The sequence below is a fragment of the Gobius niger genome (assembly GCF_951799975.1).
Source record: "Gobius niger genome assembly, chromosome: 14".
Classification (NCBI taxonomy): Eukaryota; Metazoa; Chordata; class Actinopteri; order Gobiiformes; family Gobiidae; genus Gobius; species Gobius niger.
Genome location: NC_136865.1, coordinates 2694428 through 2719517, shown reverse-complemented (window position 1 = coordinate 2719517; position 25090 = coordinate 2694428). Strand labels below are relative to the sequence as shown.

General features: G+C 44.8%; 1 protein-coding gene across 2 annotated transcripts in view; it reads right to left on the bottom strand.

The window, feature by feature from the left end:
- The window catches only part of LOC306973613 (semaphorin-6C-like), a 29959-nt gene extending 7929 nt beyond the window's left edge, over positions 1-22030 (bottom strand). The window contains exons 1-18 of one of the 2 annotated variants that reach the window (XM_079570580.1): positions 21837-22030; positions 21389-21576; positions 20964-21078; positions 19184-19241; positions 18846-18902; positions 18052-18153; positions 17872-17962; positions 17579-17701; positions 14904-14992; positions 13935-14024; positions 13466-13593; positions 11363-11494; positions 10803-10958; positions 7945-8115; positions 7696-7836; positions 4440-4517; positions 3807-3865; positions 1799-1846 (exon numbers count right to left, since the gene is read on the bottom strand). In XM_079570580.1, the coding sequence (XP_079426706.1) occupies positions 1799-1846; positions 3807-3865; positions 4440-4517; positions 7696-7836; positions 7945-8115; positions 10803-10958; positions 11363-11494; positions 13466-13593; positions 13935-14024; positions 14904-14992; positions 17579-17701; positions 17872-17962; positions 18052-18153; positions 18846-18902; positions 19184-19241; positions 20964-21078; positions 21389-21503 (1753 nt within the window). In that variant the 5' untranslated portion in view covers positions 21504-21576; positions 21837-22030. The remainder of the gene's footprint in view (positions 1-1798; positions 1847-3806; positions 3866-4439; positions 4518-7695; positions 7837-7944; positions 8116-10802; positions 10959-11362; positions 11495-13465; positions 13594-13934; positions 14025-14903; positions 14993-17578; positions 17702-17871; positions 17963-18051; positions 18154-18845; positions 18903-19183; positions 19242-20963; positions 21079-21388; positions 21577-21836) is intronic. The other variant, XM_079570579.1, reaches the window with a different exon arrangement.
- Positions 22031-25090: the final 3060 nt, after the last annotated feature.

Here is a 25090-nt window from a genome sequence, read left to right as displayed (position 1 = left end):
CCCATACAATTTTGTTGAGAGAGGAGGCGTGAAGTCCAAACTTAGTCACCAGCAGTTTCAATATCTCCCGTCTGATATTTTCTCCTGTTTTTGCCTCCTCCAAAGGGAACATTGCAGTCGTCAGGGTTTTATTCACCAGTTCCATATCTTCGTTAATGAAATGGCATGTGATTGTCAAATAACTAATCTTCCGGTAATCATCTGTCCACATGTCTGTGGTCATTGCTACGGTGAAATCCTTCAGCAGAGTATTAAGTGTCTGCACTAAAGCTGCCCTCTTTTCTTCTGCCATGTCAATGCACCTGCTCGCAATTGTCTTATGGCAGGGAATAACACCATCTACGGGAACTCTCCCGTACGCAGCCCCGACATTAATTAGTTCTTGCGCAATCTCTGCAAATCCTTCGCCATTTACGACATTAAAAGGCCTAATGTCCTTACAGCAAAAGCTGACACACTTCTCTGTCACCGTTTGTTTTACTTTTAAAGGTATGGGTCTTGTCGATGCTGTAACAAATGCTTTTATTGTGGGTTGATGATCCTGGGCAAGTTTTGAAGTTGAACAGCTCCGATCAACATGTCTTGTCAGCGATGAATTTCCTGTTTTTTTGCTGTCATACTTTAACAAAGCGTCGCATTTTTTGCATTTAACGTAACCCACTGGCTTATTATTTTCATCGTGTACATGGTCAAAATTCTTCCACACCTCAGATCTTGCTTTTGTTGCTGGGTCAGCCAAAATGTAGTCACCAGAGGCTAGCCTCCGTTTCACCTCCTCAGCATCCATTTTGGCACCTTTCTCACGCTGATTGAGACGCATCATATGACCGCTCATTTACCGCGAAAGTCATAGCGCAAGCCCGAGACCGGCCCGGGCCCGACTAAAATGGTAAAAATTATGCCCGAACCGGCCCGAACCCGTCGGGTCCCGACGGGTCCCGTCGGGTTCGGGCAAAGATTTCCAGCTCTACTTCAGGCATGTTTTTAATGAGGGAGTGACAGAAAAACATGATGTAAAGCTGGAAAAAGTCGATTTTGCACAATACCCCCCCTTTAATATAGAAGCTGCAGTTACACATATGGCCTGAGGTGGCAGTAGTGAGTATAACATGGCTAACTTGCATCTGGCCTCTTTAAAGGGAGTGCTTGCTTTCTCCCATTTTTTCCCAATTTATTTTATTTTTTCCCTTTTTTTATTTATTTATTTTTTCTTCATATTTTTGCTCACATTTTTTCTTGTTTTTCCAATTTCCCCCCCTCATTTGTGCTCAATTTTTGTTTCTGATGTTTTTCCTATTCCTCCCAATTTTCTCCAGTTTTTTCTAACCTCGATAGTTCGTTGCACTTTTTGAATATATTCCTCCACATTCGGCCTCGGTGTGGAGGAGATCGCGCTGGTAAGAGTCACCCACACTCACTCGTCCCCCGTTATGACATGTGTTAAACTCCACTTCTTGATGGAGCCACAGCAATTAACGGGACGAGGCTTTTGCGAAATGTCAAATATAAGGATCACAGAGCAGCGAGAGCCAAAAGCCTCCACCAGAAAGAGCACCAGGCTGCAGCTCAATTCCAGACTGTCCACATAAAGACTCTATATTAAACAGCTCTATATAAAACCCTAGACTGGACCATCCCACCGCGACCGTGGCATATGGGGCGGCCATCTTATGATCGTCCTCAGAGCAAAATTCAAATTGCAAGTAAAAAAAAAAAAAAAAAGTAAAAGAATCCCCCAGGTTTGATCAAACATGTCTGAGATACTAGCACCGATGGTTTTGGTAGGGGGCGCTCTCACCGTAAGCCGTGTCCGAGTCGTGGTTCCGTGTGGTCGCCATGATGCTTCCTGGAGATCCCAAACAATCAGCAGGATTATAAAAAACAGCCAAGACAAAGGTTCAGCAGAAATTAATATTAAAAGCGGAGCTGTCAAAATGATGGCGTTTGCGCATGTGAAAAATAACGTGTACTTCAATGAGTCGCATCATCTCTGACCTCACATCATGTGTGCGCGACTTCCTGAAAGCCAGAGTCGGACACAGAGTGAAATAATGATGCCGTGTGCTTTCACCAAACTGCTCTACAAACTAGTGATGTGACGTTCACGAGTGAGCGGCTTCACCCAAAAACATGTCGAGACTGAGACTTCAATCAGACTGTGTTTTCTAATATTGATCATTATTAGGCAAAGTTTGTTCCTAAATTGTGCCCAAATGCTTAAAACGTGAGAGTTTATTATAAATAATCAACATTAGAGATATCCGATTCAGCTTCTTTGTTTACAATACCGATACTGGGGGTGTGAATATCCGCCGATATCCAATATTAACCAATACTAAGAGACTTTAAAGTGGCTGCTGTGAGTGAATATTTCTCTTTTCTCCGGTGTCAGATCATTAAAGTCTGATCTTTTACATCAGTGTTTCCCAACCAGGGGTACGGGGACCCCTTTTCAGTAAAATATGTTGCCTTGGGAGAATTTTAGGTTTATTTTGACCGCAACATTGTCCTTTTTCTAACAAATACCATTTTTAAGTAATAACTTAGGGGGTACAAGGACGACCATTGAAAGGCCCAAGGGGTGCACAAGACAATAAAGGTTGGGAACCCCTGTTTTACATTACAGATCAATTATATCGATGAATAAACTATGCAAAAACATTACAAGGATCACTGGACTTTTCTACACTAAATATCTAAGTATGAGACAGGCTTTAGTTACATTAATATGAACAGCTCACATAAAATGATCTGATCTTTATAACTTGTCATTAAAAATATGTCACTTGGCCACTCCAGCAGGCTATTTTATGTTATTAGGTGATCCAATCTCTTGTGGTCCATGGGCCAAACCCCCAAATCTGGCATATCGGCACCGAAAAGGTGGCAAAGGCTATCGTTGATTTATAAGTAGGTCCATGTCTGAGGTTTATATTTTTTGACGAAAGCCTTTTCAGAGTTACAGCTTCATCATAGTTTTCAGCTGTTGAAGTGAACCACCCCCATGTCAAAAAAGTCGCTTTTGACACTGGTCCATATTTTGGTTGAGGCCATTTCCAGCCCATTAGATACTGATTTACACCATTGTATTTGGTATCATTGTAAAGAAGACATTTTCATGTTTCATTTGAGCCCAAATGTACTACACTGTGACTGTCACCGTGGTAACCAAAGCTCCTCAAACACAAACCTGAGGACGTTTTTTCACCATTTTCACAAAAACAGTTTTGCTATGTTTAACGCTCTTTCTTCAAGGAACATCACAGAGACAAATGTTTGATACTGGGGAACTCTCTAGACTCTGAGGATTCAGGAAATGTATAACATGTCAGTACTTTCTCAACCTAAGGCCTCACTGTGAGCCATGAAGTAAAAGAATGTCCACCTCACATGAGCCTCTCCCATTGAAATAAGCCTATACTATATCTGTCATTCTAAGCTTGGCTTTGATTAGCTGACGTTAGCATTAGCATGCTGTTGCTATAGCTGGGGGCACTTCAACAATACATTCTCCCGGTTCTAAGCTTCAAAAGGACATACAGCATGTCCATGTCCATATTCACGTAGACTTAGATGGTGAAAGTTGTGTTTTTTAAAACCTTGAGAGCCAAAGCAGGTCTCAGTTCAGTATCGCATATTCTTAGCCGATACCAGATATCGTATTTTTTCCAGTATCGGCTCAAATGAACAGTGATGGATGGCGATGAACCAAATGACAAAAGTGTGTTTAATCTGATTTTAAAGTGAATCATTGACAGCACTACATGTGAAGTAAAGTAACATGAGGTTGCTGTGAGGTCCCTCACCGTGACAGGAGTCAGTGTAGAGAGCGGAGTCTCCGTCCAGGTCCTGCTCGAAGCCAGCCCTGCAACAACAACACCTGCTTAGTCCTGATTAGTCCTAGTTCAGTCCTGTTTTAGTCCCGTTTAGTCCTGGTTTAGTCCTGGTTTAGTCCTGGTTTAGTCCTGTTTTAGTCCCGTTTAGTCCTGGTTTAGTCCTGGGCGACTGGTGTTTCTGTTCATTACATAACTCAGTGACAGCGTGTCGAGGAATCCGTGAAGTCATGATTTATTTATTTTTCCAAACGTGATCTGCCTTTAAATAAACTCAGGGATCACATTAATTGAGGACAGGAAAAAGGAGAGACAGAAGGAGAGATGTGACGGAGAGAGGAGAGAGAGGGAGGGAGGGTCAGGAGCAGGAAGGTGTTTCCATGGAGACAGACGGAGGGATGAACAAACAGACGAGAAGTGAGAAGCAGATTCATCACATGCGCCAAAACACTTCTACAACAGGAATAAACCAGGACTGAACCGGGACTGAGCTGGTCCCGCTTTAGTCTCAGTTTAGACCTGGTTTAGTCCCGGTTTAGACCCGGTTTAGTCCTGGTTTAGTCCTGGTTTAGACCCGGTTTAGTCCTGGTTGTTGGTGTGACGTACTTGAACCCTGGGGAGAAGTTCTCACAGCGTCCCGTCCTCAGCCAGATGCAGTACGGGTCCTGAGACGCCAGGCACGACCTGAGCACCAGCACAAATGTTAGTACTACACACAGCTTGATTTTAGGCCAAAGTGTTAAGTCATTGATACAGTAACTATAATATTTACTTTTATCTTTGATAGATTCTATATTATACTTTATTCCAATTTTTAAACTACTTGACTGCTCTTAGTCTTATGCATGATGACTTAAAATAACATATGGTATCCATGTCTGAATAATATCTGTGTTTATTCATATAATGATACTGCAGTTATACTTCAGGCCAGCAGAGTACGCACTTCCTCATCTTGTGCAGTGGTGACCAAAACAAATGTTATAAAGCAGCTCGGTATGGGCAAACACGCAGGGCAAAGGAACATCACTGAAACCTCTGGGTGACGTATATCAGAGCGGGAGTTTGGAGTGAGGAAGAGAAAGTCAGACAGAATAAGCAGGATTACAGAAACAAAACACTACTCCGGATCCGAGGGTCTACTTTGTAATGCCTGAAATAGGTCAATATTGGCCCATTAAGAAAAAAGTGCTGCCCACCCCCTTAACGATGCCTATACTAGGCTTGTTTTTAAAACATTTTGAATCCACAAAAATGCCACAAAAGACCATACTCTTAGCCTTTCCCTCAGAGATTTATTCAGCCGTTGTTTAATGCATATTGCACTGTGATCCACAACCTGGAACCACCCCACAACCGTCAACACAACCTGGAACCACCACACAACCGTCAACACAACCTGGAACCACCACACAACCTCTCAGCACAACATGGAACCACCACACAACCACCTAACACAACCTGGAACCACCACACAACCACTCAGCACAACCTGGAACCACCACACAACCACCTAACACAACCTGGAACCACCACACAACCACTCAGCACAACCTGGAACCACCACACAACCACCTAACACAACCTGGAACCACCACACAACCGTCAACACAACCTGGAACCACCACACAACCGTCAACACAACCTGGAACCACCACACAACCTCTCAGCACAACCTGGAACCACCACACAACCGTCAACACAACCTGGAACCACCACACAACCGCTCAGCACTACCTGGAACCACCACACAACCGCTCAGCACTACCTGGAACCACCACACAACCACCTAACACAACCTGGAACCACCACACAACCGTCAACACAACCTGGAACCACCACACAACCGCTCAGCACAACCTGGAACCACCACACAACCACCTAACACAACCTGGAACCACCACACAACCACCTAACACAACCTGGAACCACCACACAACCGCTCAGCACTACCTGGAACCACCACACAACCACCTAACACAACCTGGAACCACCACACAACCGCTCAGCACTACCTGGAACCACCACACAACCACCTAACACAACCTGGAACCACCACACAACCGCTCAGCACTACCTGGAACCACCACACAACCACCTAACACAACCTGGAACCACCACACAACCACCTAACACAACCTGGAACCACCACACAACCACTCAGCACAACATGGAACCACCACACAACCACCTAACACAACCTGGAACCACCACACAACCTCTCAGCACAACCTGGAACCACCACACAACCACCTAACACAACCTGGAACCACCACACAACCACCTAACACAACCTGGAACCACCACACAACCTCTCAGCACAACCTGGAACCACCACACAACCTTTCAGCACAACCTGGAACCACCACACAACCTCTCAGCACAACCTGGAACCACCACACAACAACCTAACACAACCTGGAACCACCACACAACCTTTCAGCACTACCTGGAACCACCACACAACCTTTCAGCACTACCTGGAACCACCACACAACCGCTCAGCACTACCTGGAACCACCACACAACCGCTCAGCACAACCTGGAACCACCACACAACCACCTAACACAACATGGAACCACCACACAACCACTCAGCACAACCTGGAACCACCACACAACCACCTAACACAACCTGGAACCACCACACAACCGTCAACACAACCTGGAACCACCACACAACCGCTCAGCACAACCTGGAACCAGGGCCGTAGCCAGGATCTAAAAAACAGTGATAATTCTTTAAATGGGGGGGTCTGGGGGTCCTCCCCCAGGAATTTTTTGAAGATTCCGATGTAATTTCCTGTATTTTAACACATTTGTCTCATCCTTAAGCTGTTTTCAAGCTTAAGGATGTTTTGCTTTTTGTTGCACCGTTTGGGACCAGGAGCCTGAGTGAATGTAGTGAGTGAGTGGATGGTGGTCGGACATGCAGATGGAGCAGACTGGCCTCACTTCCATCAGTCTGCCCCAGGGCAGTGGGTGCAGCCGTGCACCCCCTGAAGTTCTAGGTGACGAGTCACGAACCCCCTATTTTGACATGATGAATATCACAAAACAAAATATCTATTTAATATCTATTTCATCCATTATTACTGTGAAGCAGGTTTTCCAAACAGTTTTGCTTGCCTGAGTGAGAGGCAATAAGAAAGTCTTGTCCTAAATAAACACTAAAATATTAAATGAAAATGTCCGTTTTTAATTGTTTTGAAAACGAGGCTGTGGCTGTGAATGGGCTCATTCTGAACATCAGACTCTGGTTTGGACACTGCGCTCTGGCCCCGCCCCTTCTGCGTCGCCCTCACTGTCAAACCACTGGAGCTACAAAGGTGAATGCGCTGGTTTAAGCTCTCATTAAAGCGAAGATCATTTATACGCAGGACAATCTCTGCATGAGACAGAAACAAAGTGAGCAGCAGAGGAGGAGAGCAATGATGAGGCACAGACGCTTCTCCTTCTCCTCTCGCTCCTCAGATCAGAATGAGGAAAACTCCTGTAAATCGGAGTTACCGTCAGTCTGAGGCACTGGCTCCTCTCTCTTTATGACAGAGCAAAGAAATTGCATCTGGATCAAACTCTGGCGCGGTTCATGCTGAAGGCGCTGCTGTTGTAGTGAGGCTGACGCACAGCCGCGCCTCCGCCGAGTTTTACGCACTCGGGTCCAAAGCAGCTCGCGGGGTTCGGTTTTAGAGTGGACACATTAACAAGCACATTCATGTCTGAACTAGAGGCTCTTCTGGAGCCGTACTGGGTTGTACAGAGGAGCCGTACTGGGTTGTACAGAAGAGCCGTACTGGGTTGTACAGAAGAGCCGTACTGGGTTGTACAGAAGAGCCGTACTGGGCTGGACGGCGAGCCTCACCTGCGGCAGGTGCGGTGCAGCTGACAGCGACTCAGAGCGACTCGGATCACGCAGCTCCTGAAGGCCACAAACACACCGCGGTTCTCTCTGTCCAGCTCCAGAGACAGCACTCTTCTGTCCTCCTGTCCACGAACGCCACACCTGTCAAGCACAACCATATCAGAGGACTATTCCAGGTCTAAGCTTCCTGTCCTAAAGTGACAGGTGAGGAGCAGGGAGCCGCTATAAGCCCATGTTCTGGATTGATACCTGAGCGGGTTGTAGACCGGGATCTCCTCCAGCAGGACTGGACTGTAAGTCTGGTTCTGGGATTTGAGGAGGACCTTCAGGACTTTCCCATCATCAGACCCAAGAAACAGGACCATCTGCTCCCAGTGAGGTCCCGCTGAGACGTCCACTGCCAGAGAGGACAGCTTAGACCTGGACCAAAGGAGAGAGGACAGTTTAGACCTAGACTAGAGCAGAGAGTCCATCCTAGACCTGGACCAGAGCAGATAGGACAGCTTAGACCTGGACCAGAGCAGGCAGGACAGCTTAGACCTGGACCAAAGGACAGAGGACAGCTTAGACCTGGACTAGAGCAGATAGGACAGCTTAGACCTGGACCAAAGGACAGAGGACAGCTTTGACCTGGACTAGAGCAGATAGGACAACTTAGACCTGGACCAAAGGACAGAGGACAGCTTAGAACTAGACTAGAGCAGATAGGACAGCTTAGACCTGGACTAGAGCAGATAGGACAGCTTAGACCTGGACCAAAGGACAGAGGACAGCTTAGACCTAGACTAGAGCAGAGAGTCCAGCTTAGACCTGGACTAGAGCAGATGGGACAGTTTAGACCTGGACTAGAGCAGATGGGACAGTTTAGACCTGGACTAGAGCAGATGGGACAGCTTAGACCTGGACTAGAGCAGATAGGACAGCTTAGACCTGGACTAGAGCAGATAGGACAGCTTAGACCTGGACCAAAGGACAGAGGACAGCTTAGACCTAGACTAGAGCAGAGAGTCCAGCTTAGACCTGGACTAGAGCAGATGGGACAGTTTAGACCTGGACTAGAGCAGATGGGACAGCTTAGACCTGGACTAGAGCAGATAGGACAGCTTAGACCTGGACTAGAGCAGACAGGACAGCTTAGACCTGGACTAGAGCAGATAGGACAGCTTAGACCTGGACTAGAGCAGATGGGACAGCTTAGACCTGGACTAGAGCAGGACAGTTTAGACCTGGACTAGAGCAGATAGGACAGCTTAGACCTGGACTAGAGCAGATAGGACAGCTTAGACCTGGACTAGAGCAGGACAGTTTAGACCTGGACTAGAGCAGATAGGACAGCTTAGACCTGGACTAGAGCAGATAGGACAGCTTAGACCTGGACTAGAGCAGGACAGTTTAGACCTGGACTAGAGCAGATAGCAGATTTTCGACCTGGGTTAGACAGAACTGACCCAAGACTAAAGCTGCTGTAAACATTGATGCTCTATGGGAGTACCACAAGGCAGTAATCTGGGTCTCCTATTATTCCTCATGCATAAATGATCTGTCATGTGCAATGAACCATTCCCAATCCCAAACACTGCAATATGCAGATGACAATGTGATTTTTCTATCTGGTCAAAACTTTGACATCATATCAAAAACTCAACTCACATTTCAGTCAAGAAGAAAAGGAAAGGATCTGAGGCACTTTTAAAATAAAAGTCCTTTATTTGATGGACTTGCCAACGCATTTCGGTGTGCTCAATAAAAGCAACTGAGCACAAGTGTGCTTAAAAAGACAAAGGCTTAGTCACATGACAGTCACATGATGAGCAGTATCACGGACGAAAAAGATACATTTATCAAAGACACAAAAAATTACAAAAAATAATAACGAAGATGTGGTATAACATTTTCAGTCCTTGGAGGAATGGCTGCAACACATCAGTTAACCAGTAATGCTAAGAAAACAGAATGTATTCTTTTCACTGCGGATACTGTACAAGGCTGTGTGAACCCAGGGTGCTGAGGGCGCTGCAGCACCCCCTGGTGGATAGTTTGTGAACTGCAGGCAATATTAACCCCTTAACTCCCACCTGAACCGAGCACATTTTCTCCAGCTTTACCCCAGTCCAAAAGCTTCTGGAAAAAAGGTGTGAAAATAGCAACAAAACTGAGACGAAAACAAGGATGAAAATGTGGAAAAAAGTGAGAAAACATTGACGAAAAAGTGACAAAAAATGTACAAAAAATGACAAAAATTGACAAAAATTTGACACAAAAATGAGAACATTTGATGAAAAATGGAGAAAAAATAGACGAAAAAGTGACGAAAAAGTGACAAAAAAGTCACGAAAACTTGACAAAAATGAGACGACTGCCCAACAAAAAAAGTTGTTGAAAAAAAATCTGATGTGAGGAAAAAGATCAATTTATTTTTGTAGGTCTTTCAACTGAGGCGTTACCCTGGCCTACAGGATTTGGGTAAAGCTAAACTGGAGAAAATGCTCTCGGTTCAGGCGGGAGTTAAGTGGTTAATAAATAGGATTTACGCACAGAAAAAGCACCCCTTAACTAAAATATCTTCCCACGGCTCTGATACTGTATACACTGTATCTAAGTATATAAGTACCTAGTGGCATCCATTGACTAGGCTAAATCCAAACTTGTTGGTTTATGGCAAAACCAAATCACATTATACCAGTTGTCTCGTGTCCTTATGTACTAGTTCTTTCCACCCTGTCATACTGTCTTTCTGTATGTATCTCTTAACAACCAAGGAAATACTTGAACCAGTGGCAAGACTGTATAATAGAGCAAATCAAATCCATCACTGGCCTCTGGACCCGCTGCGGCACTGCTCTGTCACTGTTGGGCACATTGACCTTCCACAACTACTTCCAGTCTCGAGAACAGTTTCCCATCGGCCTCACTGTCTGCTCTGGTCCTAAGACCCAGTCTCGAGACCTGGGCACACAACCAGATCCGCTACCAGCAAACTCCTGCCCACACTATTTTAGGAACACTCATGGACAGAACTCCTTTTTCTATGCACGGTCGCTGGGACATTTGGGCAGAAAACTGACGGATGGAAGCAGGATTAAGCTAGGACTAGACCCCTCTGGTACCTGGAGGTGGTCCGGGTGAACAGCGGCCGATGTAGGACTGAGGACACACTTGGGTCCATGAGAGGGAAGTTCTTACTGAAGGTCAAAACCTGGTCCGGAAACTGGACTGAGGAGCCGTAATCTTCAGCAGGAGGATCTCCAGCACAGGACCCCGGTCTGAGAGGGGAACAGACAAGGGGACAGAGAGGGAGGGGATAGAGAAACAAAATTATGTTATTCACATTTTGATCAGGTGTCTCTCTGCACTGGACTCTAGTCTGAATTCTTGTCTGGACTCAGTCTTACCTGATTTTGACCTGGTGAGGATGGTCTTACCTGGGCTTTGGAACCTGGTCTAGGCTGAGTCTTACCTGAGCTTTGGGACCTGGTCTTGGCTTAGTCTTAGCTGGGCTTTGGGACCTGGTCTAGGATGAGTCTTACCTAGGCTTTGGGACCTGGTCTTGGGTCGGTCTAACCTGGGCTTTGGGACCTGGTCTTGGGTCGGTCTAACCTGGGCTTTGGGACCTGGTCTAGGATGAGTCTTACCTAGGCTTTGGGACCTGGTCTAGGCTGAGTCTTACCTGGGCTTTGGGACCTGGCTGTCAGGAACTGGGGTCCAGGAGGAGTCAGAGTTCTTCTGCTCTTTAAATTTTCCATTGAAGACGTTTTCGATGTCGTCCATGAAGAAGGCGCAGACTGCCGAGCCAGGAATACTGCAAATACACATGTACTTATACACACACAGAACATGCTGCATATATACGTATTTAAGTAGCTCTTCCCATCACGGTACATCATTCATTTTTGTTACAGATCAGCAGATAAAACATGTGAACTAAAAGCAGAAGCAGTCGGTGTAGCAGCGACAGTCGCAGTAGTCTGACTGTAGCATTGGTCGCAGTAGTCTGACTGTAGCATTGGTCGCAGTAGTCTGACTGTAGCATTGGTCGCAGTAGTCTGACTGTAGTATTGGTCGCAGTAGTCTGACTGTAGTATTGGTCGCAGTAGTCTGACTGTAGCACTGGTCGCAGTAGTCTGACTGTAGTATTGGTCGCAGTAGTCTGACTGTAGCATTGGTCGCAGTAGTCTGACTGTAGTATTGGTCGCAGTAGTCTGACTGTAGCATTGGTCGCAGTAGTCTGACTGTAGCATTGGTCGCAGTAGTCTGACTGTAGCATTGGTCGCAGTAGTCTGACTGTAGCACTGGTCGCAGTAGTCTGACTGTAGCATTGGTCGCAGTAGTCTGACTGTAGTATTGGTCGCAGTAGTCTGACTGTAGCACTGGTCGCAGTAGTCTGACTGTAGTATTGGTCGCAGTAGTCTGACTGTAGTATTGGTCGCAGTAGTCTGACTGTAGCACTGGTCGCAGTAGTCTGACTGTAGCATTGGTCGCAGTAGTCTGACTGTAGCACTGGTCGCAGTAGTCTGACTGTAGTATTGGTCGCAGTAGTCTGACTGTATCATTGGTCGCAGTAGTCTGACTGTAGTATTGGTCGCAGTAGTCTGACTGTAGCATTGGTCGCAGTAGTCTGACTGTAGCATTGGTCGCAGTAGTCTGACTGTATCATTGGTCGCAGTAGTCTGACTGTAGTATTGGTCGCAGTAGTCTGACTGTAGCACTGGTCGCAGTAGTCTGACTGTAGTATTGGTCGCAGTAGTCTGACTGTAGCACTGGTCGCAGTAGTCTGACTGTAGCATTGGTCGCAGTAGTCTGACTGTAGCATTGGTCGCAGTAGTCTGACTGTAGCATTGGTCGCAGTAGTCTGACTGTAGCATTGGTCGCAGTAGTCTGACTGTAGTATTGGTCGCAGTAGTCTGACTGTAGCACTGGTCGCAGTAGTCTGACTGTAGTATTGGTCGCAGTAGTCTGACTGTATCATTGGTCGCAGTAGTCTGACTGTAGTATTGGTCGCAGTAGTCTGACTGTAGTATTGGTCGCAGTAGTCTGACTGTAGCACTGGTCGCAGTAGTCTGACTGTAGTATTGGTCGCAGTAGTCTGACTGTAGCATTGGTCGCAGTAGTCTGACTGTAGTATTGGTCGCAGTAGTCTGACTGTAGCATTGGTCGCAGTAGTCTGACTGTAGCATTGGTCGCAGTAGTCTGACTGTAGCACTGGTCGCAGTAGTCTGACTGTAGCATTGGTCGCAGTAGTCTGACTGTAGCATTGGTCGCAGTAGTCTGACTGTAGCATTGGTCGCAGTAGTCTGACTGTAGCATTGGTCGCAGTAGTCTGACTGTAGCATTGGTCGCAGTAGTCTGACTGTAGTATTGGTCGCAGTAGTCTGACTGTAGCATTGGTCGCAGTAGTCTGACTGTAGCATTGGTCGCAGTAGTCTGACTGTAGCACTGGTCGCAGTAGTCTGACTGTAGTATTGGTCGCAGTAGTCTGACTGTAGTATTGGTCGCAGTAGTCTGACTGTAGCATTGGTCGCAGTAGTCTGACTGTAGCACTGGTCGCAGTAGTCTGACTGTAGCATTGGTCGCAGTAGTCTGACTGTAGCACTGGTCGCAGTAGTCTGACTGTAGCACTGGTCGCAGTAGTCTGACTGTAGCACTGGTCGCAGTAGTCTGACTGTAGTATTGGTCGCAGTAGTCTGACTGTAGCACTGGTCGCAGTAGTCTGACTGTAGCACTGGTCGCAGTAGTCTGACTGTAGCACTGGTCGCAGTAGCAGTGGAAATACCTGTTGGTCTGAGTGGTGAAGACCCCCACCACAGCTGGTCTCCCGTTGATCTGGAGAACGTTGGTGATTGATTGAAGGACGTCGAAATAAAAGTACGAGTCTCCAGGAATCGAGCAGTTCAGACGCGCCTGACACAAATATATGAACAAGTTACATTAATAATTAATAATAAACACACAAATGTATGAACAAGTTACATTAATAATGAATAATAAACACACAAATATATGAGTACCAAAAAGAGCAGTTCAGGGGAAACTAAAAATGTCAACAAAAAAAAAGTTTTATTACACACGTTAGGAAGGCTTGTAAGGTTCCTTTAAGAAGCTAAAGCAAACCATACAAGGCAAATGACCATTAGGATCATTGTAGAGATACATGCACGTAGAGAATGTGTTCTGTAACTTTAAAAAAGGAGAAGTATTTGTCTAGGTCAATGTGTATACATGTGATTGTTTGTGTGTTCTACCTTTAAGAAAGAGCTCCAGTGTCGGTCCAGGACTCGAGGAGATCCTCCGTTATCGTTTTTACACACTCTCCCCACCCTCGAAAACACCACCTAAAACACACGCATAGTTACACATATACCCTCAAAAAAACATCTAAAAACATATTTATGCTTGTACTAAAACGTGCATGTACTTATACACCCTGGACAATGCCACCTAAACATACAATACCATTATTTTTAATATACACTGCATGACCCAAAAAAAGGTTCCCATGCTCTAATAGCTTTGATTCCGGCGTCTGCAATGTCCAAAGATCCAGTGTTAAAATCATTTTTACAAAGATCTTGTATCAGTGATGGGAGAGTGCGACCACTGTGCAAAGCCTTCTCCAGCACATCCCAAAGATTCTCAGTGGGGTTAAGATCTGGACTCTGCGGCAGCCGAATCCATCTCATGCTCCCTGAACCACTCTTTCACAATGTGAGCCCCATGAATCCAGGCTTTGTCATGTTGGAATATGCCCGTAACGGAATAACCTGGTCATTCAGGATGTTCAGGTCGTCGGATGATCTCGTTCTTTGGGCAAAAAGTGTTGCTGAACCCAGACCTGACCAACTGCTGCAGCCCCAGAGTATTATGATACAATCTTTCAAGTACTACCAGAAAACATCTACCAGAAATATAGTCGTATTGTACTCAGTAACAACACTCTCTGTACTGCATGTTAGTTTAAGTAGTATTGCTATGCAGTTGTACTGAGTAGTATACATACCGGTAGTAACTGTAGTGTTTATATCTTTCCCAGGGTGGTGTTGTAGTAGTAGTCATCCTTTTAGTATTTGTTGTGTAAGTACATTTCAAGTAATGGTATACTTAAGTTGTAGTATTTAAACATTACCCACTGAGGCACTGTATTGAAGTTGAATATAGAGTAGCTGCAGTAGTAGTAGTAATAGTGTGTAGAAGTATGGTATTAGTATTAGTACCTTTCCCAGAGCAGTATACTCCACAGAGATCTCTCTGAAGAAGAAGTAAACATAGTTCCCGAAGTCAATGGCGTGAAGGAAGTGCGGCTCTGCAGAAAAACATCACAAAATGAGACTGAGATCAGAGGGACAAAACAAACTCGGCTGACGTGGGGGAAGGGGCGGGATTAGAGGGAGGAAGGGTGTAGATTGTAGGGTTTAGGACCTAGAATGTAGGGTTTAGGATGTAGAATGTAAGATTGAGGATATAGAATGTTTAGGATGAAGAATCTTACATGATGAAGTAAATCCTAGGATGTATGTGGATTAGTCGAATGTAAGGATTAGGATGTAGAATGTAGGGTTTAGGATGTACAATGTAGGGTTCAAGGTTATGGAATGTAGAGTTTTGGATGTAGAATGTAGGGTTTAAGCTTATAAAATGTAGGGTTTAGGATATAGAATGTAGGGTTTAAGGTTATAGAATGTAGGGTTTAAGGTTATAGAATGTACGGTTTAGGATGTAGAATGTAGGGTTTAAGGTTATAGAATGTAGGGTTTAAGGTTATAGAATGTACGGTTTAGGATGTAGAATGTTGGATTTAGGATAAAGAATGTAGGGTTTAGGATGTAGAATGTAATGTTTAGGATGTAGAGTGTAGGTTTTAAGATTTAATATGTAAGATTTAGGATCTAGAATGTAGGGTTTAGAGGATGTAAAATGAAGGATTTAGGATGTAGAAAGTAGGGTTTAGAAAAGAGGGTGTAGAAAGTAGGATTAATGGTGTACAATGTAAGGTTTAGGATGTAGAATGTAAGAATCAGGATGTATAATCTAGGGTTTAGGATGTAGAATGTTGTGGTTTAGGATGTAGAATGTTGGGTTTAGGATGTAGAAAGCAGGGTTTATGTTGTAGAATCTAGGGTTTAGAATGTAGAATGTTGGGTTTATGGTGTAGAATGTTGGGTTTAGGATGTAGAATGTAGGGTTTAGAATGTAGGGTTTAGGATGTAGAATGTTGTGGCTTAGGATGTAGAATGTTGGGTTTAGGATGTAGAAAGCAGGGTTTATGTTGTAGAATCTAGGGTTTAGAATGTACAATGTTGGGTTTATGGTGTAGAATGTTGGGTTTATGATGTAAAAAGTAGGGTTTATGTTGTAGAATGTTGGGTTTAGGATGTAGAATGTAGGGTTTAGAATGTAGGGTTTAGGATGTAGAATGTTGGGTTTATGGTGTAGAATGTTGGGTTTAGGATGTAGAATGTTGGGTGTAGAATGTAGGGTTTAGGATGTAGAATGTTGGGTTTATGATGTAGAATGTAGGGTTTAGGATGTAGAATGTTGGGTTTATGATGTAGAATGTAGGGTTTAGGATGTAGAATGTAGGGTTTAGGATGTAGGGTTTAGGATATAGAATGTAGGGTTTAGGGTGTAGAATGTAGGGTTTAGGATGTAGAATGTAGGGTTTAGGATGTAGAATGTAGGGATTAGGATGTAGAATGTAGGGTTTAGGATGTAGAATGTTGGGATTAGGATGTAGAATCTAGGGTTTAGAGTGTAGAAAGTAGGGTTTAAGATATAGAATGTTGGGTTTAGGATGTAGAATCTAGGGTTTAGGGTGTAGAATGTAGGGTTTAGGATGTAGAATGTAGGGATTAGGATGTAGAATGTAGGGTTTAGGATGTAGAATGTTGGGATTAGGATGTAGAATCTAGGGTTTAGGGTGTAGAAAGTAGGGTTTATGTTGTAGAATGTAGGGTTTAGGATATAGAATGTAGGGCTTAGGATATAGAATGTTGGGTTTAGGATATAGAATGTTGGGTTTAGAATGTAGGGTTTAGGATATAGAATGTAGGGTTTAGGATATAGAATGTAGGGCTTAGGATATAGAATGTTGGGTTTATGATATAGAATGTAGGGTTTAGGATGTAGAATCTAGGGTTTAGGATATAGAATGTAGGGTTTAGGATGTAGAATGTAGGGTTTAGGATGTTGAATGTAGGGTTTAGGACATAGAATGTAGAGTTTGGGATATAAAATGTGGGGTTTAGGATGTAGAAAGTAGGGTTTATGTTGTAGAATGTAGGGTTTAGGATATAGAAAGTAGGGTTTAGGATATAGAAAGTAGGGTTTAGGATATAGAAAGTAGGGTTTAGGATATAGAATGTAGGGTTTAGGATATAGAAAGTAGGGTTTAGGATATAGAAAGTAGGGTTTAGGATATAGAAAGTAGGGTTTGGAATATAGAATGTAGGGTTTAGGATATGGAAAGTAGGGTTTAGGATATAGAATGTAGGGTTTAGGATATAGAAAGTAGGGTTTAGGATATAGAAAGTAGGGTTTAGGATATAGAAAGTAGGGTTTAGAATATAGAAAGTAGGGTTTAGGATATAGAAAGTAGGGTTTAGAATATAGAATGTAGGGTTTAGGATATAGAATGTAGAGTTCAGGATGTAGAATGTAGGGTTTAGGATATAGAAAGTAGGGTTTAGGATATAGAATGTAGGGTTTAGGATATAGAATGTAGGGTTTAGGATATAGAAAGTAGGGTTTAGGATATAGAAAGTAGGGTTTAGGATATAGAATGTAGGGTTTAGGATATAGAAAGTGGAGTTCAGGATGTAGAATGTAAGGTTTAGGATATAGAATGTAGGGTTCAGGATGTAGAAAGTAGGGTTTCGATCGTAGGACGCACCTCGGAGCCACTTGGAGTCGTATTTGATGGTCCGCAGCACTGGCCGGCCCTCGCCCAGACTGCGGTAGATCACAGCATCAGACGCCAGAAAGTCCGTCATGGTGGCTGAGTAAAAGTCCCCTCCTACAACAGACAGAATGGAACATACTGACTATCTGTCACGGACTGCAGAGGAGAAACAGCTCCTCTGGATATGTAACCTACAGTATATGTGTAATGCAACCACAGCAGGAAATCATCACTGATCAATGCCTTTTAATTCAGATCATTGAAATTGTTGTTTTGGGACTGACCGGCGAATATCCCCACGTTGGACTGTCCCGACTCGAAGGGACACCGCGCCTGTCCCAGCACGTCCTCCCCCACCTGCTTCAGAGAGGACATCTGCGAAACAGGAACACCGCGTGACATCATCAGGTGGAACGCAGTGTTTTGAGCAACTGAACAAAAGCGAAGAGGAGGAGCTGCAGTACCTGGTAGCTCCTGCAGGTGGGGTTGAAGGCGTTGGTGCCGCAGGTGAACAGCGTCTCGTCGTCTTTGGGAACCAGCACTTTGATGTAGTTATAACATTCATCCTGAAATGAAAGAGAGCGATTCAATTCACAAGCTGTAGATATTTTTCATTTCCTTTTATTTGTGGCAGTTGACTCTTTCCGGGTGACTATTGTTAGCACCCTGGCGACAGCTCAAGCGACAAAGCTCATCCTTCCATCTCGGAGCAGGCAGAAAACATTTTACTGATAATATCTCCAATGTTGCTTTAAAATATTCACAACTCCCTCATATAAAGTTGTAAACATTTTTGTTTTGACTTTCAAGACAATCATGACGTCAATCAGAAAGCAGAACAAGCCCCACACTTTGGGTTGCCAGATCTTATGGCTAAAACCAGCTTGGACATGAATATAAAAGGGACCCTATCACTTCCACAATCCCACGTCCTGTCCCCAAATCGAGTCCTAATAAGTGCTACTGCAGCCTCGGAGACTGAATTCTGGAGGTTCCAAGCTTTCAAATTTAGAATTACATTTTCACATATAGTCAAACTTGTGTCCTCATATTCAGCTTAAAGTGGAACCAAACACAAGAGCAGCTCAAAACACCTGAACACCAAAGTGAGCAGTACTTGGGGGTAACAATGGGGGAGTGAGGGGGGAGAAATATTATTGCACAAATCCGATAACAAATACCTGTTCAAGTACTCGAAAGTCAAAGCATAATGTCTTTGAGCAGTTTAAAAAAGACTCATCGTGAACATCCAACTCACGCTGTTTTTTCCTCGCACCGTGCACTTCCCCACGTCTTTGGACTTCCACGTCAAACTCTGAAACCAGCAGCAGTGCAAAAGTAGTATCAGTAGTAGTACTGGTCATAGACGCAGATTTATGTTTTCCCTAATGGGTGCCCAGCCAAACCCAGCAGTAGTACTTATAGAAGTAGCAATATGAGCAGTAATGGCAACAGTAACAGTAGCAGTATCATAGCAGTAGTCGGAGCAGTAGCAGTAGTAGTGGTAGTATCCGTAGCAATAAGAGCAGTAGTGACAGCACTGGCAGCAGTAGTAGTAGTAGTAGTTGTAGTAGTAGTAGTAGTAGTGGTTGTTACCGTTTGAGGCACAAAGTTCTCTGCAGCCGTCGTCAGGTTAACAGCAAAAACATGATCTCTGAAAAACATATATCATCTATAAAATATATACATTTGTGATAAATATTGCAGGAGTAGTAGAAGTAAATCTCGTAATAAATAATAAATGTGCAGTAGTAGGTCTATGTAGTAGTAGTAGGACTGGTTATACCTTGCAACAATACACTGTAGCAGTTGTATTATTCATAGTATATAATTGTAGTGTAAGAATAGTACTAGTACAGTACAGTAGAAATAGTAGTGTATGGTCTCAACTTATAAAGAGCTTTTATCCAAAGCGCTTTACACGGTAAAGCAATATACAAAGCTTGTGTGGGATCATTAGCAGCAGTAGTAGTAGTAGTAGTAGCAACAGCTGCAGTAGTACACTGCGTTCCAAATGATTATGCAAATGACATTTTTCTAAGATTTTCTAAATTGTCAACTCAAATGAGAGTCAGCATAATTTTCAAGTCTTTAAATGGTAGAGGATCATTTAAATGTGTTTTTTATTTTATTTTATTTTTTTACCATAGGAGCACTTCTTTCTTCAAAATTCTTAAATCCATTAAACTTGTGAGTTTTTGGACAGTTTCTGCTTGGATCTCTTTGCAGGATGTCAGAATAACCTCCTAGAGCTGCTGTTTGGATGAAAACTGCCTCCCACCCTCATAGAAGTTTTTTTTGTTGAGGCTCCAAAGGTTCTCAATAGGGTGAGGTCAGGGGAGGAGGGGGTCCACATCATGAGTTTCTCTCCTTTTATGCCCATAGTAGCCAGTGATGCAGAGGTTTTCTTTACAGCGGGACATGGTGCCTTGTCATGATGAAGATGATCTTGTTCGGGAAAACACGGCTCTTCTTTTTGTAGCATAGAAGACAGTGGTCAGTCAGAAAGTCCACATATTTTTCAAAGGTCATTTTCACACCTTCAGGGATCTTAGAGGCCCGACCAGTTCTCTCACCCTGATTCTGGCCAAAACATGACTCCGCCCCCTCCTTACTGACGTCACAGCCTTGTTGGGACATTGTGGCCATTCACCAACTATCCACTACTCCATCCATCTGACCATCCAGGGTCACACGGCCTCATCAGTGAACAAGACTGTTTGAAAATGAGTCTTCATGTATTTCTGAGCCACTGCAGCCGTTTCTGTTCTTCAGCTTCAATGAACAGTTTAGGGGAGGCCGGATAGAAGGTTTATGCACAACTGCAGCCTCTGGAGGGTCCTACAGCTTGATGTTCGGGAGACTCCAGAGGCACCAGCAGCTTCAAATACCTGTATGCTGCTTTGTAGCATCTGTTCTCTTAATCTGATGTGTTTGTCTGGCAGAAACCGTCCATATCTGCACAAACCGGAGTGTGCTCTGAATCATCCACAAATCTCTTATCAGTACGATGATTACGCTTAATCTTTCATGAAATATCTAAGGTTTTCATACCTAGACCAAGGCATTCAACTTCATGCTTTTCATCAGCAGAGATCCTTTTTCTTTCTCATATTGCTTGAAAATGATGATCTGCATAATAATGTGGAACACCCTTTTTCAGTAGTTTTTCCCTTAACTGGGTTTAACCTGAAAACTAATCATCCCTGGTCTCTTGAGATTAATGTCAGTGATTCATAGAGCCCCGAGACAGGATACCATCCATGAGTTTCATTTTTTTTTTTTTTTTTTTTTACCTTTTTGACACAACGATACAATTTGCATAATAATTTGGAATGCAGTGTAGTATTAGTAGCAGTAAGAATAGTAGTAGTACCTTGCAGCGATGTAAAGCGTGTGGTGGATGCGGATCATTCGTTGGAAGTCCAGGCCCAGTCTCTGAGTGTCGTTGTCCTGAAGTGACCCCTGGAAACTCGGGAACGACAGGGAGTCTGCCCAAAACAGAGCACTGTTAGAGTCTTGACCTGAGCCAGGGTCCTGGGCCACATACTGTACAACAGAGCTGGGCCACATACTGTACTACAGAGCTGGGCCATATACTGTACAACAGAGCTGGGCCATATACTGTACAACAGAGCTGGGCCACATACTGTACATAGCAATGCAAAATAGAATATCCAATACTATATCGTGTGTTACATTAATCTCCTACTAAACATGGATCACATTAAAGTGCACGGCTCTCAGCTCCGCTCAGGTCGGGGTAGTCGGGTAGATCTGTGTCTGTGGTGCTTGACTCACGCTCCCAGGAGATCACGCTGATTGGCTCCTGATCCCCGGGGATCGATGACATCACCGCGGTCGCCATGGAGACACACAGGAAACACAGGAGCGACGGCCGATGACGGCGCGCCATGGTCAGAGGGGGCGTGACCAGAGGGGAGAGGGGGCGGGGTCTGGTGATGTCAGAGAAACATGGCCGACCAGATCTGCAGAGAGGAAGAGAGAGAGTTAGACCGGTTGTACTACTACTACTATTACTACTGCTACTACTACTACTACTACAACTAGTTGTGCTACTATAGTACTATTAAATATCCAGTAGTTGTAGTTGAAGACAGCATAACCCCTGCACCTGTTTACTTGTATGTACATGTACAGCACATGTAGGACAGCAGTGTGTAGCACATGTGTGTGTAGACTGGGGCTTTAGCATCATGCTTTAAAGCTGATGTATGTAGAGACTCACATTAAACAAGGCGCTGACTCCGCCCCTCACAGTCATGTGTCCAAACAGGAAGTAAGGCAGTGGGGGACACCCCCCTCAGATCAACAATCTGCAACACACAAAGAAGACAGAAATATCATCAACAACACAGGGCCTGATGGAAGAGTCTGTCTCCGTGGAAACGGCGGCTACTAAGGATGTGAAGTGTGAACTAATCCCAGAATATGATACATGTATATGACCTGAAACCCAAGACGGGCCGAGACACGGGGGAGAGCCCTCTGAGGTGATGCTGCTGTCAGACATAGTCAGACTCCCAGACTGTGAGGGGTGGGGCTGTTCTCCTGGTGTCTAAAACATGTACAACAGTCTCCTCTGGGGCCTGCACTGGCTCTAGTCTTAGTTAGTCCAGTTCTTGGACTGGACCTAAATTTCAAACGGCTCGCTCCTCTTAGCCACAGACTGAGACTGTTATTTTGGCTGAGGTTTGGGTGAGAGGAAATCTGCCCGGTAACAGCAGGAGGTGTGCTGTGATTGGCCGAGGCTGCGGGATCATCAGTCAGTCTGGCTCTAATGACGCCTCAGATCTACAGCACGTTTGGACCAACATCAACAGCCTCAACAAGATGGAGGAAGAGTCCCAGACACTGCCAACATGGGGCGCGCACGAGGAGCAGGGGCGTGCACGAGGGGCAGGGGCGTGCACGAGGGGCAGGGGCGTGCATGAGGGGCAGGGGTGTGCACGAGGGGCAGGAACGTGCACGAGGGGCAGGGGCGTGCACGATGGGCAAGGGCATGCACGGGCGTCCAGGGTGTGCACGAGGGGCAGGAACGTGCACGGGCGTCCAGGGTGTGCACGAGGGGCAGGAACGTGCACGAGGGGCAGGGGCATGCATGAGGGGCAGGGGCGTGCACGAGGGGCAGGAGCGTGCACAAGGGGCAGGAGCGTGCACGAGGGGCAGGAACGTGCATGAGGGGCAGGGGCATGCATGAGGGGCAGGGGCGTGCACAAGGGGCAGGAGCGTGCACAAGGGGCAGGAGCGTGCACGAGGGGCAGGAACGTGCATGAGGGGCAGGGGCATGCATGAGGGGCAGGGGCGTGCACAAGGGGCAGGAGCGTGCACGAGGGGCAGGAGCGTGCATGAGGAGCCGGGGCGTGCACGAGGAGCAGGGGCGTGCATGAGACTGAATAGACCACGCCCTTTTGGGCGGCACAGTAGTACAGAGGGTTCGATTCCCACATGGGCGTGCCCTGTCTGTGTGGAGTTTGCATGGTCGTCCCGTGTCTGCGTAGGTTTCCCCGACCACTAAAAACATGTACAATAGGCCTGGATGAATGACAGCGTGTTTATGAGTGCGCATGGGGGGCGACGGATGGAAATTAGCACTGGATTGTAACCATTCTACAATCCAGTGTGGCTTGTTTACATGCATGAGACCCATGTATGTTCATTTACATGCACTGTCCCGACCAAATACACCAATAAATAAAAATTAAAAAAGTCCACCCAGGGGATACTTCCTGGTACAGCCCCTTAAATCCCCTTGGGCCCGGAAAGGATTGTTTTGTTTCGTTCAACACTATGGATTTTTGGGTCAGGGTAAGAAATTTAAATGTATGTGTTTTTTTTTTATCTCTCAACCAACCCACGGTGAAACATAGGTCAGGTTTCAATCATAAAAATAGTATATCTAATAGAGGTCGAAGGCAGGTGCAGATATGCACCAACAATATTTTAAAAAAAATAAAAATCTAGATTCCTGTGTATGAAGATTCAAACGTGTCCGTGTTGACAGTTGACAAGTAGCAAGTCTTTTGGGGTTAGACTCTACAAGATTTGCACATGTAGAGACTGACATTTTAGCCCATTCATCTTTACAAAACAACTCAAGCTCTGTCACATTAGAAGGAGAGCGTTTGTGAACAGCAGTTTTCAGATCTTTCCCCAGATTTTTCAATAGGATTTAGGTCAGGACTTTGACTGGGCCATTCTAACACATTAATGTTTTCTTTTTGTAGATTTATCTTTGTGTTTCGGGTCATTGTCCTGTTGAAGGTGAATCTCCGCCCCAGCCTCAGTTCTCTTGTGACTCAAGCAGGTTTTCCTCCAAAATGTCCCTGTATTTGGCTCCATCCATCTTCTCAACTATTCTTACAATCTCCCCAGTCCCCGCTGAGGAAAAGCAGCCCCACAGCATGATGCTCCCCCCCCCATATTTGACACTGGGGATGGTGCACTCAGGACCATGAGCAGTGTTAGGTTTGCTCCATACATAACGTTTTACATTTGGGCCAAAAAGTTACATTTTTGTCTCATCTGAGCAAAGCTCCTTCTTCCACATGGAGCTGTGTCCTCCATATGACTTCTAGCAAACTTCAAACGGGATTTCTTATGGCCTCCTTTCAATAATGGCTTTCTTCTTCCACTCGTCCATGAAGGCCAGATTTGTGTAGATACGACTTATAGTTGTCCCATGTCCAGATTCCCCCAGCTCAGCGGCAGGACTTCACAGCTCCTCCAGAGTTATCATGGGGCACTTGGTTGCCTTTCTGACCAGTGTTCTCCTTGTTCGGTCTGTTAGTTTAGGTGGGCGGCCGTGTCTTGGTAAGTTGGCAGTGGTGCTTTACTCTTTCCATTTCTGAATGATGGATTGAACAGTTGCTTTGGGAGATGTTTAAATCTTGGGAAATCTTTGTATAACTTAACGCTGCTTTAAACTTCTCCACAGCTTTATCCCTGACCTCTCTGGTGCTCCTTGACCTTCATGATGTTGTTTAGTGACCATAGCTCTGAGGCCCTCACAGAACAGCTGAAATTATACTGAGAGTAGATTACACACAGGTGGCCTCTATTTAATGGTTAGGCCAAGGAGTGGACATTCTGGAGTCATTAGGAATGTTATAAAGGCAATTTAATGCACTCAGAAAAATACTGTATGAATACCAGTGGCGGCTGGTGATGTGAAAACCAGGGGGCGCTGTTGCCTCTACCTACCTTCAATAATATTTTAGAAGATACTTATAAACATTGTTTTTAACTTAAAAAAGAAAGTTATCTTTGAGGCATTTAATATTATTATTATTATGTAGAATATATTCAAAACGTATTGTTTAAGTTTTATTCAACAATAACAACAAAATTCGGACTAAGGTGTAACGATAGTCACAATACATATTTGTGTTGTGCACCACTGATTTGTGTTTTGTACCAACAGAACCAGAACAAAGGACAGTTTTAGTCCCAGACCTGCTATGGTTTCATTATGAGCCTCAG